At 42.0% G+C, this 18,955-nt stretch overlaps 1 protein-coding gene across 1 annotated transcript in view; it reads left to right on the top strand.

The window, feature by feature from the left end:
* The first annotated feature begins 5,778 nt into the window (after positions 1 to 5,778).
* LOC100561210 (cytosolic phospholipase A2 epsilon) overlaps positions 5,779 to 18,955 on the top strand; it is a 57,331-nt gene continuing 44,154 nt past the window's right edge. Inside the window, exons 1-2 of the mRNA XM_016992252.2 lie at positions 5,779 to 6,026; positions 10,918 to 11,016. Coding sequence (XP_016847741.2) covers positions 5,904 to 6,026; positions 10,918 to 11,016 — 222 coding nt within the window. The 5' untranslated portion in view covers positions 5,779 to 5,903. The remainder of the gene's footprint in view (positions 6,027 to 10,917; positions 11,017 to 18,955) is intronic.

Below are 18,955 nucleotides of genomic sequence, written 5' to 3' on the forward strand. Positions count from 1 at the left end.
ATGAACCAATCTATTGCATGCTCTGAGTCATGAACTGAACAGTTGATTTGTTGGAACAATTCCATGTTTGTCAGGGCAGACCTGAAACACAGAGTCACTCCAAGCTATAGAATATTTACCAAAAAAAATTCTTGACTAGACATGTTGCCTTGATAGGTCAAAACAGCCTGCTGAGAAATCACCATCCCTCATAAGGGTTTGTTCTCCTGGCATGAGTATGAGACAAGTAAGACTTCTTTTCTTGTTCAGGTTTCTACAGAATTGTCTCTGCAATACTATGGTCTTTTCTCTTTTTGACATACATAGCCAGCACAAAAGGACTGACTGTGACAAATGAAAAAAAATGCCTACAATCCATCCAGTGGTTCTAATTTTTGAAGGCCATGCACAAAACACTGTAGATTTGAGTATCTAACATAGTTTCTTGCATTATTCTATGTAGTTTGAATCAATATTATGCCATTTTGCAAAATGGCTTGCAAGAATTATTAACAAAAAGGGCAGGAAATAGCTTGTCATCTCCCAAGTGAAAAATTATGTCTTTTTTTGTTTTGTTATTGTTTTGTTAAAGTGGGAGTGTACAGTTGCACTTAAACGAAGATAGCCTAGGCTTGGATACTGAAGTTCCCAGGGACATTATCCCAAAGTGTCTTCCTCTTCAAATGTGAAATCACCTCTTTTAACTCAAGCTGAAAGTCTGATGGTGAAAAGATAGGCAGTAGAACAGCTGCATTGCCAAACGGCAAAGATAAGATTCATATGCATAAGAGGACTCCTTCTCACCAACTCTGTAGTCTATACAGGGGGTTTATGTTTAATGGAATATAGTATTAAGATGGGAAAATGTAATTAATTCTTCCTGGTGGAAAATAGTTTCCGAACAGTCTGGAAAGAATAATGGACCATATTTTTTGCAATTTTCTCCTAGTATTCAACACCCTCAAGTGTTGTGAAGGAAAAAGTGTGTGTCTGGGTTCACAAAAAACTCATTTTTCTGTGCTGGAAATACATTTCTTGTCCATAAAACATATTTGGGGAAGGGGTGGGGTCCACAAAAGAACTACAGTACATGCTATTTCCCAAAGCATACCGTATATACTCGAGTATAAGCCGACCTGAATATAAGCCGAGGCACCTAATTTTACCACAAAAAACTAGGAAAACTTATTGACTCGAGTATTAACCGAGGATGGGAAATGAAGCAGCTACTGGTAAATTTCAAAAATAAAATTAGATACCAATAAAATTACATTAATTGAGGCACGAGTGGGTTAAATGTTTTGAATATTTACTGTATTTCAAAGAAAAACAGTAAATTAACTCTATAAGTGGAAAAGCAACAATAACTTTATAATAATAATAATAATCATCAACAACAACAGCTTCATTTGTACCCTGCCCTATCTATCTTCCCCTGGGGAACTCAGGCCAGCTTCCAACATAGTAACAGGCAAACATATAATGCCTACATAAACAATGAAGAGTTAGATATAGACAGGGCCGGCCGGAGATATTTTTTGATGTAAAGCGGGGGTGCTGAAAAGCGCCCCCGCCACCGGCGCCCTGGCCCCGCCCAGCGTGCCCTGGCCCCGCCTCCCACGCTGCGTGGGAGGCGGGGCCAGGGCGAATAGTGAGGGGGCGGGGCCAGAGTTGGCCCCGCCCCCGTGCCCTGGCCCCGCCTCCCACGCAGCGTGGGAGGCGGGGCCAGGGCACGCTGGGCGGGGGGGCGGGGCCAGAGTTGGCCCCGCCTCCCACGCTACCCCCGCTCGCCCGTCTGGCCTTTTGTAGCAGGCCAGACTCAGCGGAGGTTTCTCCAGGCCGCGATTGCGGCCTGGAGGAACCTCCGCTGAGTCTGGCCTGCTACAAAAGGCCAGACGGGCGAGCGGGGGTAACGTGGGAGGCGGGGCTAGCTCTGACGCCGCTCCCCCCCCCCCGCCCAGCGTGCCTTGGCCCTGCCTCCCACGCAACGTGGGAGGCGGGGCCAGGGCACGCTGGGCGGGGGGGCGGCGTCAGAGCTGGCCCCGCCTCCCACGTTACCCCCGCTCGCCCGTCTGGCCTTGTGTAGCAGGCCAGACTCAGCGGAGGTTCCTCCAGGCCGCAATCGCGGCTTGGAGAAACATCCGCTGAGTCTGGCCTGCTACAAAAGGCCAGACGGGCGAGCGGGAGTAGCGTGGGAGGCGGGGCCAGCTCTGACGCCGCTCCCCCCCCCCCCGCCCAGCGTGCCTTGGCCCCGCCTCCCACGCTGCGTGGGAGGCAGGGCCAAGGCACGCTGGGCGGGGGGGGGGAGCGGCGTCAGAGCTGGCCCCGCCTCCCACGCTACTCCCGCTCGCCCGTCTGGCCTTTTCTAGCAGGCCAGACGGGCCAGGGCGCACTGGGCGGGAGGCGGGGCACCGTCAGGGCGGTGCCCCGCCTCCCGCCCAGCCTGACGGCGCCCCCCCCGGGCCTGCGCCCGAGGCGGCGGCGTCAGCTGCCGCATGAGTGGGGCCGGCCCTGGATATAGATCTATCATTATATATACTAATTTCACATGTGTATTTCCCCCTGAAACCTTTGCAAATCCCCTCTCTATGTGCATTTTCCTCCTGCAATATTTGCAAACCCTATTTATCAATGTTTATATCTATCTAGACATCTCTGTGTGTGTGTGTGTGTGTGTGTGTGTGCACGCACACACATTTTCCCTCTGCACTTGCAAACATGTGAGGATAAAATTCATATAAAATATATAAAATTAATGTATACATATAGGAACAGATATACAGGTACATGGAAATCTCTAGTTATCTATATTTACATAGGATTTGAAAGACCTGTAAACATATGAGGGGAAATTCATATATTAATGTATTTGTAGGGGGAACATCTATATAAATATTTAGAAGCTTTGGGGCATGCATTTACCCAAGGAAGAAATGCAAGCAAAGTCCCCCTAAAAACAACTTTGTCCTCTTTTCTCCTGCCCTTTCCCACCTCTTTTCTTTCTCCCTTTTTCAAACTCTAAAAGTAACCAGAAAGGGCTTTTTAAAACTTCTCTCCCCCTCCCAAAAAACCCACCTCATTTTTGTTTCCTTAGGAATAAAAAGAAATACACACCTTCTGTTGCTCTCTTTTCCCTCCTTCCCTCCCTTTGGACTCAAATGTTCTTGCAGTAGTAGTAGTAGTAGTAGTAGTAGTAGTAGTAGTAATAGTAATAGCAATGAATCGTGCAAATTTGCAAGAATATCTTTTTTCTTCCCCTTCTACCCATGAAATCTGGCTTGCAAGGGTTTGTCTCACACTCTCCTTTCGCTTTTGAAAACATTTGCTTCTTCTCTGTCTCTCTCTCTCTCAAAAAAATAAGATAACCACCCTGGGAGGAGAAGCAGAGGAGGGAGGAGAAGAAAACATACTGTGGCCTCCAGGCTCCACTGCTGGCTTGACCTTGACCCGAATATAAGCGATGGGGGGGGGGGGGGAGGAGGAGGAGGCTTTTTCAGCTCATAAATAAGGGCTGAAAAACTCGGCTTATCTTCGAGTATGTACGGTAAGTCCTCTCCAACACTTTGGGATTTTGAAATGAATTGAGAATACTTAATATTAGTGTTGTGCTTTTGTATGGAATTGCTGTTTGTTTTGTGTAGTTTCATTCATTTTGTCTCATTTTCATATTTGTTCCTGCTAATGAAAATGGGGCACTTATATGAACCGAAGTTTCATCTGGCTTACGAAAAAGACAAAATTCTCGGACCATTGGCTGCAATAGGAGGGCTTCCGAAGCTCCCCCCCCCTTGGTTTTTGGGCTAGAGGGGTGAAAATTGCCATACACGCAGGGCATTTCGACCCCTTTTAGCCCACCAACTTTTAGAACATTTGGGTCTTTCCCAGAGTACTATTGTTATTAATGATATTATTAACACCCGTTTATTTATTTATTTATTTGCAGCATTTATATTCCGCCCTTCTCACCCCGAAGGGGGCTCAGTGCGGATCACATTACACATATAGGCAAACATTCAATGCCTTTTAACATAGAACAACGACAAGACAAACATGGCTCCGAGCGGGCCTCGAACTCATGACCTCCTGGTCAGAGTGATTCATTGCAGGGGATTCATTGCAGCTGCTCTCCAGCCTGCACCACAGCCTGAGCCCGTTGGTACACCTCTGATGTAATGGGGAGGCACTCCTCTCCCAGACTCAGCTTAGGGTCCCAGAGTAACTCTCCTTATTCATATGAATATGGATATTATTATTAGGACCCATTGGTACACATCCAATGTAATGGGGAGGCACTCCCCTCCCAGACTCAGCTTAGGGTCCCAGAGTAACTCTCCCTATTAATATGAATATGAATATTATTATTAGGACCCATTGGTACACATCCGATGTAATGGGGAGGCATATGTGTCCCAGATTCAGCTTAGGGTCCCAAAATTACTATCATTGTTTATATTAATATTATTATTAACAACCATTGGTACAAATCAACTGTAATGGAAAAGCAGCCCTCTGTCAGTACCTGCTTATTGTTACGGGGCTGAAATGAAAGGAAAACGAAAGCAACGATAACTGTGTGGCTTTCATTTTCGTGTTGACTCTCATTTCCTACGAAAATGTTGCCATTCGTTTTGTGTAGACAAATGGTCGAAACTAAACGATAGCATGAAGGAAACGAAGGGAAAATTTTCATACACACCTCTACTTATTATTCCTCACAGAGAGGAGAAGACTACTATGAATAGAGAATATTCATTAACTCTCAGAGGAGAAGACAACCATAATTATTCATTATGTAGGGTGAAATAGACAAGGATTTACATCAGTAGGATATGACAAACTTCCTTTTAATTAGAGATAGGGCAAACCTTTCTTCCTTTCTTCAGTTTCTTTCTCTATCAAAACAATTTTTGCAACCACAAATATTTCGAATCAGCTCCTAAATGTGTAACTGATGTGTGTTGAACTATGGCTCTGGAAATCAGGGTTTGAGTCCCCCCTTACCCATGGAAACCCATCCTCAAAGGAAAGCAAAAGCAAACTACTTCTGAATAAATCTTGCTTATGATAGATTCGCCTTAAGGCCACTGTAAGTCAGAAACTTGAAGTGCCTCTCCTAAACATACATTACCTTGTGGACACTATTTAGCATTCTCCTAGTGACACAATATTTTCTCCTGAGACAATGATGAAGAAAAATGGTTTCTCAATAACCGCATTGGAAAGATATGCTATCCTATTTCAACACCATTCATTAGAAGCTTTCTTTGGGGAGAAAAGCAACAAATGCATTACTGTGATGGGAAGAAAGTTTTTAAAAAGAAAGCGCAGTAAGTGAGGGGAATATCTGCTTCTTGCCGTTAAATGTAAGTGCTACAGTGCAATTACAAATGATAATAGTAAACTTCAATCCACTGAAAACTTTTATAGTTTGCTTCTCTATCACTGAGTATGGTGTGCTGAAAATATTATATGTGAACATTTGATGTAACATTTTAATAGGCAATTTCATAATTAGTTCTGTATACATATTGTTAGCGGTCTTGAATCAGGTTTTATGTCCTGCTTAGCCAACTGTGCTTAGTGGGTTAAAATACATGCTAAGGAGATGTCCTTTTACAGGAAAAGAAATGTAAGCTTTTGTTTAAGCTCTGATCACATAACAGGGATACATCTGAAGTTCCCAGGTATTTGCTACTCCTCTGCAGACCAATTAAGGCGGGGTGAGAGAGAGGAAGGGAGGGAGAAAGAGATTGATCTTTCACAATCTCATTCCTCTGGGCAATGAGTCTCCTCATTTTGCAGTCATTGGATGGATTCCTGCAGCCACTGGAGTAAGAGAGAGTAAGAGAATATGGGCAGGGATCCATTCCCATTCTGAAATCCCAAAGGGCGGGCCTTGAATTTAATCTTAAGACAGCTTCTCAATGACTCTTGGCAGCATTACGGCTGGAAAAATGTTTCAGGAATGCCTGCCAACTGAACTGACTCCGGAAGCTGCTCATGCATTGAATTTGACCCAAACGAAATCATGTTCACATTCATATCAGGTAAGGAACACTTTAAAATAAAAACAGCTTGTGCTTTATCTTTTTTTATTCCATTTTCTTGTTTACCTCCTGGATGCCTCATTGGTGCAGGGATGTTAAAAAGATAAATAAGAAATCTGAGTACTATGTGGTTGGCTTCTTTCATATACTGGAACTCTAAGGTAAGGGAGCTGGATTGGCTCTCTGTTCTTCCACTAAATGTTGTTGTTGTTGTTGCTGCAAGCCAACAGTATTCAGGCTGACCTGATGGAGAATGGTATCTGTCTGGTTAGATGCTGGTCAAACCTTGGAAAAATAATTTTTAATCCCAAATGTCTACAGCCTGCCTCCAGCTTCAATGTATTTTAAAGTTATATTTATTTCTATTTAAACTATGATGTTGTTCAAGATTTTTTTTGTATATATTGATTACATGCATTGGTTAGTTTGTTTTATATTACTTTATTTCACTGAGTAACAGTCACACCTCCCTTTCTGGCCTTCCAAAATTCCTATTTCTACTTTCACGGAGTAATAGTCACACCCTTGATTCTCTGCCCACCCTCTTCCAGCTATGGTGCTTCTCTTGGCTGCTGCTTCACTCAGCCGAACTGGTGAATGAAGCCAAGTGAAGCATTGTAACTAGAAGGAAGGTGGGCATGCGGGTGAGTGAAGCTTCACTCACTCACATGCCCACCCCCCTTCCAGCTATGGTGTTTCACTATGTTGCACAAATATGCACACCTATTTTAGATTGTACACATTTGGCAGGAACTTTTTTTGGTTTATTGTAAAGTGCTACGTACATTTGATGGCACAATATAAACACCAAGAATATGAAGACTGACATCTGGGTAGAAATTTGTATAGGTTCAATAAATTCACACTCAGAACACATCACTACTGACTAGTTTGGTTGATGTAGAATTGGATCAGTGCCATGGCAGCTACATGCCACATGGTACTGATCTGTGGTAACATGGGACAAGGCTAGCTTATGCCTGCATTGCTCTGCATTACCCTAAGTCTGGGAAAAGCCTGAATCCTGCTCACTCAACTTCAGGCCAACGAGAACAGTTGGGTCAGTTGCTCCTCCATCTTGCACCAGTCGCCAGTCATGATCTACCTTATACTTGAGGTCCGGCATAGATACAGGGTGCACTTGGAAGGAAGATGGGAAAGGGAGGAGATTTCTTACTCTCCCCCTCAGCACCGTGTTGCAGCGGCTAAAATCAAGATGTGTGATGGGGATCAGGTAGATGCCATGCCACAGCCTGAGACTAAAGACCTTCTAAGCCACATCACATTGAGTAAAATTATGTCAAATGGCATTAGTGTATTTACTTGAGTCATATACCATCGATTTTAAGGTACACCTCAATTTCAAAATTGTGAAACAACAAAAGGGGGGAGGTGGAGCTCAAGTTCACTCTGTAGAAAGGCCTCAGAGGCTGCCTCCATCCCTTGAATTGAGATGAGGCATTGTTGGTTTCTTGGGAGGACAAGAGGCCCAATAGAGCTGATAAAAAGAGGGGAAGAGCAACTTGAAGGCATTGAAGAACCCCACAGAATTGTTAGTGCCTTGCCTTGGCCAGAGCCGGTCCTAGGTATTTTTCAAGTGTAGGCGAACAGAATCTTGGCGCCCCCTCCAACCAATCACTGAAAAATAAAAGTGTTAGATAAGTGAAAATGTTGGATAATAAGGAGGGATTAAAGAAAAGCCTATTAAACATCAAATTACATTAAGATTTTACAAATTAAGCACCAAAACATCATGTTTTACAACAAATCAACAGAAAAAGCAGTCTCGACTGCGCCCCCGTATGTTTTGCGTCCGAAGCGACCGCTTAATTCGCCTCATTGTTGGACTGGCTCTGGCCTTGGCTAAAGAGAATAGTAATAGCTTTATTTATACCCGACCACCATCTCCCAGAAGGACTTGAGGCAGTTTATATCAGCCCATACAAGTGCCATAACACATAAGTAAAGGTAAAATTACATCAACATATTAAACAATGACAACATCAATTGAGATAAAAACAACACATTACCCAATTTAAAAATCAATAAAACACAGTACCAATTACCAATTAAAATGAATAGTATGGCATCTCAGCCACAGCCCAATTCAACCATTAAAATGCTAGTGTCAGTATTAAATAGTTTGGTCCTTAGATTAACAGATGCCTTAATCATTTTCAAAGGCCTGCCTGAAGAGCCATGTTTTCAGCTGCTTGCAAAAACATTGTGACACCCAACTCTAAAATTCTGGATGACCTAGCACAGCGGTTTCATGTAGATGTTGAAAGGCATAAGGGATAGAATTGAAACTTGTGGACCTCACAGGTTAATGGCAGGGGTCCCAGCAGGTGTCCCCCAGCATCACCATCTGGGTGTGATCCTCCAGGAAGGAGTAGAAGGAGCAGAGCCACTGCAGAGCAGTGCCCCCGAGACCCATTCTGGAGAGCCAACCCAGAAGGAAACCATGGTCGATGGTATCGAAAGCTGCTGAGAGATCCAAGAGAACTAGTAGGAACACACTCTCCCATCTAATTATCCACCAAGGCGACCAAAGCTATCTCCATTCTGTGACCAGGCCTAAAACCAGACTGTGAAGGATCAACAAAATTGGCTTCATCCAAGAATCCCTGGAGCTGAGAAGCCACCACTCGCTCCAGAGCCTTGCCCAAAAAAGGAAGGTTAGAAATGGGCTGGTAGTTATTTAATACTGAGGAGTCAAGGGACGACTTAAACTATTGCTTTTTAAAAAACTAGATGGTATTTATCCCTGCACCAATGAGGCACTGATGATCCTCATGAACCACTCAACAAGCCCCTCATTGGCAAGTTTAATGAGCCAGCAAGAGCAAGGGTCTAGAGCACATGTGGTTGCTCTCACAGCTCCAATAATCTTGTCCAAGTCATCAAGCTGAACATGCTGAAACGAATCCATCAAAATAGGACAGATAGGTGCTTCAGGTACATCTATTGGCACTACTATAAAACTGGCATCCAGTTCACAGCATATCCTAGTGACTTGATCTGCAAAACAATGGGCAAACTCACCACATTGAGTTGCTGAGTGGTAAGGTGTCTCCGCTGGTTTATTTGTTGTAGACGCAATACGGACAGTCAAGAATGTCTTCCTGGCTACCCTCATTGCTGCAGATTAAGCTCTAAGTGAGGCTCTAGTCCGTGCTCGGTCAGATTCATCTCAAGTCTTTCGCCAGTGACACTCTAATTTCCATCTCCCTTGCTTCAACACCATCTACCTGGTGAACCAAGGAGCTGAGTTGGTTCTGTTGAGTAAGAGAGGATGCTCAGGGGAGATTGCGTCCAACACCCTTGTTGTCTCCGTATTCTAGAGATCAACCAGGGTTTCAACAGGATTGTCTTCCACCGTGACAGGAAACTCCCCAAGAGATGTCAGGAATCCATCTGGATTTGTAAGTCTCCTAGGCAGTCCAGCTTAATAGATCCCCCACCACTGTGAAGGTTAAAGGCTGCAGTTAGTCTAAACCTGATCAGGTGATAGTCGGCCCATGACAATGAAACAATTGAGAGTTCCTCCACATCGAAATTTTCTTCCCTGTCCAATCTTTAAACCAGGCCAAGAGTGAGTTAAGCTATGTCAGTGGGCAGTACAAAAGCAGAATTCATTGTCCCAGTTACCCACTTTCAGATAAACACATTCAAATCTAGGCGATTGTGGAGTGGGGCACCTGATCAAGGAGATAGACTCAAGATAGGCCACCACAACCTCGCCTCCCCACCCCCTAGGCCTAGCTTGTTGGTGCACCCCAAAACCTGATGGACAGAGCTGGGTGAGGTTAACACCCCCCCCCCCCCCCCAGCACATCTAGCCAGGTCTCAGTTATGCAGACCATATCCACATGTTCATCCAGGATTAAATTCTGGATGGCAGCTATTTTGTGTTGTAGCTCAGCCAGAGGCTGAAGATGAGTGGATTGTGTTACCAGAGTTTGTGTGGACTGACAGGTTTTCCAATGAGGGAAATGAGTGGATTTTAGATAAGACTTCTGCTTGGGAGAATGGATCTGTGCCTAGTAAAAGTGAAACAGCTGCAGAGCAGACAGGAAAATGCTGTGACATCAGATGATAGGGAGGACCTTTCCCTAGTCATTCCTTAGAAACACCAGATAAGGAGCTGCAAGGGAGTGATCTTTCCTCTGGGAACACACCTGAAGCTAGTAGAAGCTGGAGACTTGGTCTCCAGGTTATGGCATTCTCAGAGAATTCGTGACAAACAACAGACTGAAAAGCCAAATAATAGTGTGAGAAATCCTTGAAACCACAGAGCAGGTGTCACAGGCATGACTTCCTGGCTCTGTGGAGCCCTTAAATTAAGGTAATGTTTACTTGAGGGCCAGATTAGGCAACACTACATTATCATGCGTTCCAAATAAACTGGCCTCATTGAATTACCTGTCAGTAGTTGATTTTACTTTGTATACTTTTATTAAAACTAACCAATAGGCTAAGGTCCTCTTGTTTTGTTCACTTGAAGTGGAATAATTTAAATTGAAATTCGGCATTTACTTGAGAACTCCACAGAAAACAGTAGACATACTGCTGAGTAGACATATATGGAAATGTACAGTTAACTGGAAAATATGCCATTATTTCAAATGAAAGACTATAATTTCCATTCTTTCATCTTTGTCTTCTCATTCAGCATCTCTGTTCAGGAACAGAGATACAAAATTATCCTGCTGTTGATTACTTTAAGTGTTAGCTCTCACTTATTGCACCCAAGCGCTTAATAATAACTGCTTTGCTTCAATGCGTTTCAACATTTCTTTCTGTTTGTGTCGCAGGCTATTGCAACATGCTAAAGTTGTTGGGTTACTTATTTTATTTAATTTTTAAAATGCTATTCTATCCTTTTTAGGATATTATTACAAAGGTACATCATGTTGATCATGTGGAAAACATGGCAATCGAACCAACGATTCAACACAATGAGGAACAGTATAATTCTCCATACAAGGTACTACAAACTTTCAGAATTGGGGGAAGACTGAGATTTTTGATTATACAAATGCATTTCTGTGAATGACTCAGAATGATGGAGACAGTTATGACATTCTGAGGGCATGTAAGCTATATTCATGTGCCAACTTAAAAATGATAATGCTATATTCATGAGATACTTGTTCAATAAATGGATAAGTTGTCTTTATACTGGCTTCCTGCTTTGTGGGCAAAGGGGAGCAATTTTCAGAATTGATGCTAAATATGTCCTTGTAAAGAAGTGTATGATTTTATTTTGTTTATAGATGACATGTTTATTTGATTTTGTTTAAACAGTCAGGTTTGGTTAAGTTTAAAATGGTAAGTATTGGAGCTGATAATACCAGGAGGTAACCAGCTCAGCATTAGGAGACAGGTTGCCACGACAACGGGGGCAGAGCCAACCGCCGTTTGGAAAAGAAAAGAGGGAATGTTTAAAAACCCAGTTTAGTCTGTGATTCTAGTCACAGGGGACAGACTGGTTCCAAGTTAAGGAAACCAGGGAGGCAGACCTCTAATAGGCCAGACTAAGCAAGTTAGGTGACTTGTTTAGGGTTATTTATAGAGGCTGTGGATTAGGGGAAGTTAATCCCAGTGGATCAAAGAGATCAGTGTTTAGTTTAGTTTTGAGAGAAAGAAGTATTTTGAAAGTTGGAACACCTCACATCTATTTGTAACCGTTAATTTAAGTGCCTTTAAGAAGTTATAGAAACCACTAAGCTCTGTACATGCAATAAACTTGTGTTTTGTTTTTAAAACCATATAAGTCTCTGTCACTCCTATGTTCAAGCTAAGCAACGTCACCATCTGAAATAAACAAAGAAAGCATAAAAAGAATAAGTGCCATCTGCCTGACATCTCCTCCATTGGTGGCAGTGAAGATAATTAAATACATAATAATTAAAATCATCATCAAGACACCTTTACAATTGGTGGTAACTGTGTGGTGGGATATTTTAAAAAGATTCCTTCCCTGCCTCAGTTCTTTACAATTGGTGGCAGCGGTGGGATCAAAAAGATTCTTCCCTGTCACACACAGTCCTGTACAGTCCTTTAATAGGCAAGTTAAATATTTAAAAAATTATTCCAAGTCAGCATCAATTGATAGAAATACTTTAACAGCCCAGATACCATCTGATCTTGCATGCCAACCAGGGACAACCCTGGTTAGTACTTGGATGGAAGGCTACCAACAAATATCAAGCACTGTTAAGGAACAAACAATTTCTGACTATTGCTTGGCTAAGAAAATGCTATGAAATTCATAGGGTTGCTATAAATTGACAGGTAAATTGAAGGTACATGCACATAGACACCCAAGAACAGTAGATGTTTGGAAGGCCATAGACTCTTCTTCCCTTGAGGCAGAAGAACAGGGGTGCTTTAGGTGTGGATTCATGCACTGGCAAGAGGTTGAAATGGGGATACCTTCAAACTCTATGAGTCAATCAGCACAATCATCAGCATACTTGGAGTGAAATGTGCATAATGTCCAATAGAATTAATATGAACATTAGTTTTAGACTGGATTTTAAAAATGGAAGGAAGAAAAAAAAGAGAGAGAAAGGAAGAAAACAGGATATGAACATCGATTAAGTGTGTTATTACATATAAAATGGCCATATTTTCAAAAATACATTGTCTTGATGTTGTTTATGATATACATTGTTCATACATAGCTAATAGGCTTGAGCGATCCATGAAAAAATTGATTCTAAACTCGTTTCAAAAGTAGGGGGCGCTAGCATTTCGTTTCTGATGTCATTTCCGAATTTTGCCCTCAAAAATTTTCGAAATTTAACGAAAATTCGTTAGTTTCAAACGTAATTCGTTAATGGCGGACGCGCATGCGCACTAGCAAAAAAATAGCACGAGGGGAGACTTTACAGGACTCTCCCGCCCTCATTTTTTGAGTGATCTTCTTCAAACTTGGTACAGTGGTAGAACACATTTAACACTGATATCTCACCAAAATTCAGAACGTTCCCCTTATCCTCTGATTTTTGGCGAATTTTCATAGCTTTTATAATAAACCATTTTTTAATAATTGCAGAAATCTGTTCCTGGTTTGAAAGACTTATTTCCTGTTTCATTGGGTTGTCTTTACTGTGAAAGTCATTGTTCTACTTGAGAAACTTTGTTTTTGTGGCTGAAACTTTGTTAAATTGGTGGACCAAACCATAATATGTTCCATCCATGTTGCTTGCACAAAGTTCAGGCAGTGTCATAGATTTTGCCATGTTTCTATGACAGAACCAATTAGGAAATGACATTTATCACCCAGGAACAGAAATCATAGTACACCATCAAATCATTCCTGACAGATGGCTATCAGCCTCTGAATAAGGAAATCAGTTCCTGGTTTGAAAGTGCTATTTCCTGAGAGTCATCTCTGGTTGTTTGAGAGTTTGTATTAATGCTATGACAGTCGACTCTCATTTAACCGGCACCCATGGAGAGCGGTTAATGTCGGATAACCGAGAGTCATCTCTGGTTGTTTGAGAGTATGTATTAATGCTATGACAGTCGACTCTCATTTAACCGGCACCCGAGGGGAGTGGTTGATGCTATGACAGTTGACTCTCATTTAACCGGCACCCGAGGGGAGTGGTTGATGCTGAATAACGCAGAGTCATCTCTGGTTGCTTGAGAGTTTGTATTAATGTTATGACAGTCGACTCTCATTTAACTGGCGCCCGTGGAGAGCGGTCAATGTCGGATAACCGAGAGTCGTCTCTGGTTGCTTGAGAGTTTGTATTAATGCTATGACAGTTGACTCTCATTTAACCGGCACCCGAGGGGAGTGGTTGATGCTATGACAGTTGACTCTCATTTAACTGGCACCCGAGGGGAGTGGTTGATGCTGAATAACGCAGAGTCGTCTCTGGTTGCTTGAGAGTATGTATTAATGCTATGACAGTCGACTCTCATTTAACCGGCACCCGAGGGGAGTGGTCGATGTCGGATAACTGAGAGTCGTCTCTGGTTGTTTGAGAGTTTGTATTAATGCTATGACAGTCGACTCTCATTTAACCGGCACCCGAGGGGAGTGGTCGATGTCGGATAACTGAGAGTCATCTCTGGTTGTTTGAGAGTTTGTATTAATGCTATGACAGTTGACTCTCATTTAACCGGCACCCGAGGGGAGTGGTTGATGCTGAATAACGCAGAGTCATCTCTGGTTGCTTGAGAGTATGTATTAATGCTATGACAGTCGACTCTCATTTAACCGGCACCCGAGGGGAGTGGTCAATGTCGGATAAATGAGAGTCGTATCTGGTTGCTTGAGAGTTTGTATTAATGCTATGACAGTCGACTCTCATTTAACCGGCACCCGAGGGGAGTGGTTGATGTCGGATAACTGAGAGTCGTCTCTGGTTGTTTGAGAGTTTGTATTAATGCTATGACAGTCGACTCTCATTTAACTGGCACCCGTGGAGAGCGGTCGATGTCGGATAACCGAGAGTCGTATCTGGTTGCTTGAGAGTTTGTATTAATGCTATGACAGTTGACTCTCATTTAACCGGCTACTGGCCGATGTCGGATAACTGAGTGTCATCTCTGGTTGCTTGAGAGTTTGTATTAATGCTATGACAGTTAATGCTATGACAATGTTTGACCCATCCACTGATTTTTGGGGATTTTTGAAGCAACGTTTTTTAAAAATGTTAGCAGATCGATGGCCACGCCTCCCTGTCCTTCTTCCTTCCACTTTGATTGGCTTGCTAAGGCTTCTGGGAAATGGAGTTTTTGGCTCATAATGGCGACTTGCTTCATTTCCACTTAAAAGAATGGTCAAAATTCAGAGGCTTCGTTCTCCTGCATTTTGAAAGCTATTATGAAAGCAACGTTTTTTAAAAATGCTAGCAGATCGATGGCCATGCCTCTCCCTCCCTCTCTCTTCCGCTCTGATTGGCTGAGAGGCATGCCAACATGGCTTCTCCTCTCAGAGGGGCTCCAGCTACATCCGAAGACATCAGAAACAAACGAAAAAAGGTACTTTTTTGATTCAAATTCGTAATATTTGTAAGGCAGTGAGCAGATGTTTCAAATGTCAATTCAAAAGTACTTGCGAAACGAATTTTTAACGAATTTAACGAACTAACGAAAAATTTGCTCAAGCCTAATAGCTAAAGGAGTAAAATCTTCTAATAAACAACAGATAGTGAATGTTTGTATTTCTATCTTACATTAAAAGGATGCAGAAGTCAATTAAATAACCATCGTTTAGATTCCACATGAATATAGTGTAAAAGAATTTGTGCATATACTAAATATATTTCTAATCAAATATTAATATCTTGTCATAAGTTGAACCAGAAATAGATAGCTACAGAACATGACTGCATAACACAACATTATAATCCACAATTTTTAGCTGAAGTAGACAAATTCTTCTTAAGTTGAGTCCAATACTAAACATATTTTTTGTCTACAGAGACTTTAAAGGATTCTTCCATTAGCTAATTTGCACAGCAATTCCATCCAGTAGTGCGGTAACATGTACTTTGTTGCTGAAAACAAGAAATTCTTGATTTGAATCTATCAATTGATCCAATATATAAAACCCACATTCATTCAATTTCTTCCATAAAACAATATTGTCTTGTAATCATCAAATTAGGTTCATCCCATTATTACATGTGATAGTATCACAACAAAAAATAGAATTGTAATTGACAACAGGGTAACTTGCCAAGAGAAATTACTTGGAGCTTAGTGCTTGTTTCCTTCAGCAAACAGAACCCAAGGCAATCCATTTAGAAAACAATTCTAAGTAAGAACTTAGAACTTGATTCCAATATTGCCAAAATCTATGCTGATCAGCTGCACAGTGGCTACATGCTGCATACGACTGATCTTTGGTCTTGGCCCAGGTTACCCAAAGTTGGGAGGAAAAGCCTGAATCCTGCTGCAAGACTTGGGCTTTCCCCCAGCTCAGGGGCGTTGAGGACAAATGGGGTGCAACTGTCCTGACTGTGATCCCATGTTCCCCAGGCCCAGCCAGCCCAATGACATGGGATGGCAGAATTCGCTGTCCCCCACTCCCTGTGTCATGGAGGTCCCTGGCCATAACATAGCACCTACCTTTTTCTCATCACTCACTCTAATATAAGAGGGAGTGGCAGGAAAATATAGACACCATGTTCTGCTGGGAACCATTCCACGGGTAAGTGGGGTGGGGACATTTAGGATGGCCACCCATCAGCGCCACTCCATGTCTGGCACTGCTGGGTGGTGGGGACTCTCTCCTGACTCTGGTCCTATGAAGACTCCTGGCGATCCCCATTTGATGTCCAGCACACTGGATTGGGCTCAAATTCTAGTTCAGTGCAGATGGGGCCACATTCAGTCCAACTCTCTGCCATGTGGGAATATACAGTCAAAGCACTCCCATTAGGTGATGTGACAAGTGAGACAAACTGATTGTACATTGTTACTTATTTCACTTCTGCAAGCTAGGAAAAAAGGTAAAATATTTTATCATTACTGGGTAATGTTATGAAAGTTGTGCTTTTTATTACTAGGTTCATTGATTTGCATACTGGAATTTTTCTGCAAAATTTTCACTACTTTTTCTTGAACTTTGTTCAAAAACATATTTTGTAGCATTTTGCACCAAATGATTTTTTTTATGCAAGATGCCATGGAATTTTGCACAGAAACCCTGTGGAAAAATCAAAGTTGTTGCCCAGCATTTTCTCCAAAACCTCTACAAAACTTCAAATGGGAAAAATATTACATTAGATAACCCTTTTTTTGAACTGAGATGCCCTTCTGCATTGGGAGTGAAAAAACACGTGCACTTTACATCTCTATGCATGAGTAGTGCTAAGTCAGCAATAATAGTTCAATAATCCAAACAAGATGTTCCTGATCTGTTAGCAGGTGTATGCATGTATGGTAATGATCTTGTGTGACTTTTACCAGTTTTCATAGAGAAAACTATGTGTACTTAATGGCAGAAAAAGTATAAAGAAAAATTAAGAGGACATGTTATTTCTTCCAGGTCAGCTAAATCATTTTTGTTAATTAACGTATAGTTTTTCTCCTCTTATGTGAAAATTATTGTGGCATTTTCAAATTACTGTCGGGTATGATTGATGAGTCTTGGAAGATTAATGAGGTCTTGGAAGAAAAGAGTCTTCCTTGTGGCTGATTCCAGACTATTTAAATCCCTTCTGCGGGAAGTCTGGTTGGCTCCCTCCCTGCTCTGTTTCCACTGGGAAGTGAATGGTATTTTTTTTATTCAGGCAGACTTTCCATTTTTTAGTTTTTAGTTAGAGGACTATAATGTGTGTGTGTGAGTGTGTGTGTGTGCAAATGGTGTGCTGTTTTTAATGTTTCTTTAATAATTTAATAATTGGGTTGTATAGCCATGTTTTAGAAGCAGTCTCGCCTGACATTTCGCCCACAACTTCAGAAACATCTTCAGAGGTTGTGAGGTCTGTTGCAAACTAGGCAAGTGGAGTTTATATATCTGTGGAATGTCCAGGGTAGGAGAAAGAACTCTTAAATGCTTGATGCCTGCCATAGATGTGGGCAAAATGTCAGGAGAGAATGCTTTTGGAACATTGGCCATACAGCCCGAAAAACTCACAACAACCCAGTGATTCCTGCCATGAAAAGCCTTTGACAACACAATTTAATAATTGTTTTAATGACATTTCTTTTTAAAATGTAGACAACCTTGAATTCTATTTGGGAAGAAAGTAAGGTATACTTTTAATTAATTAATTAATTAATTAATTAATTAATTAATTCTTTGCAAATCAAATTGCATTCAGTAGTGTAACTATTTAGTTGCAGTACACAGTACACACTAACTAGCAAAGCCCAGGTAGACTATAACTCCTGTGTTTTCCAAAATCCAAGTCCCATTCAATACAGTTCAAAACGAAGAAATATGCCTAGATAGATTTGTAGATCTTGTGACATGAACCTTAAGTTGTCTGAAGTATTTACACATTTCCTGTTTTCTACAGAACACGAATTTTGTAGAGTAAGTGTAACATCTGGATAGAAGATGTTACACATGCCCCCACAAAATGCAAACTATAGAATGCAGTCACGGAAAGCTATACATGGGTGACACTTGGCAGAGGTATATAGTGGGGATTCATAGAAAGGAAAAATATAAACGGCGTTCTCAAAATTAACAGGGGTGGAAACAAGTGCAGCATTAGAGGCACCAAAACACACATACCCCTCTATGGAAAAGGGGAAATATTCCAACCTGATCCAAATGCAGTCAACGAAAGCCTACAGGTAGACTGGCAGGTAGGTAGACTGAGAATTGACAGTGAAAAGAGGGTATTTTGGAGCAGATGGGCCTCTGCCATACCTGTGGCATAGTATCACAGTGCTGTGCCATATTTCCCCTTCTTGATCCCATTTCAATGCCAAGGTTCAATGTGTACCCCTTTCCAATTAGCAGGTGCTGGATAGGAACAGATCTAGATTTTTCTGCCAATAATAAATATTGGACAGTTTGTAATAGAAGGAAGTTATATTTATATATCTAGAGGGGTTCTAGAGGGGTTCTAGAGGGGTTCTCTGCCCTACAGAGCAGTTGTTTGAGGCCCCTTCTACATGGCCATTTGAACTGGATTATTTGGCACGTAGACTTAGGATGCTTCCAGACAGCACAAAAATGTGGGTTTTAAATGGAGGACAAAAAAACCCAGGGACCTGAGAACATGTCCCCACACAGACCTGTGATTCCCAGGATTGGGTCCCCCGCTGCCCTCACAGTCTTCCTCTGTATCAGAACAAGATGAAGGGCAGATGGGAGACATAAAGCAGAAGGTTTTCTAAAAAATCACTCAGTTATGCGCTGGACCGTATACACACACATGTATATATCTTAATATAAATATAAGCAGATTCACATGTGTGCATATGAGGTTCAGCAC

Source organism: Anolis carolinensis, chromosome 1, assembly GCF_035594765.1.
Source record: "Anolis carolinensis isolate JA03-04 chromosome 1, rAnoCar3.1.pri, whole genome shotgun sequence".
In the NCBI taxonomy this organism is placed as follows: Eukaryota; Metazoa; Chordata; class Lepidosauria; order Squamata; family Dactyloidae; genus Anolis; species Anolis carolinensis.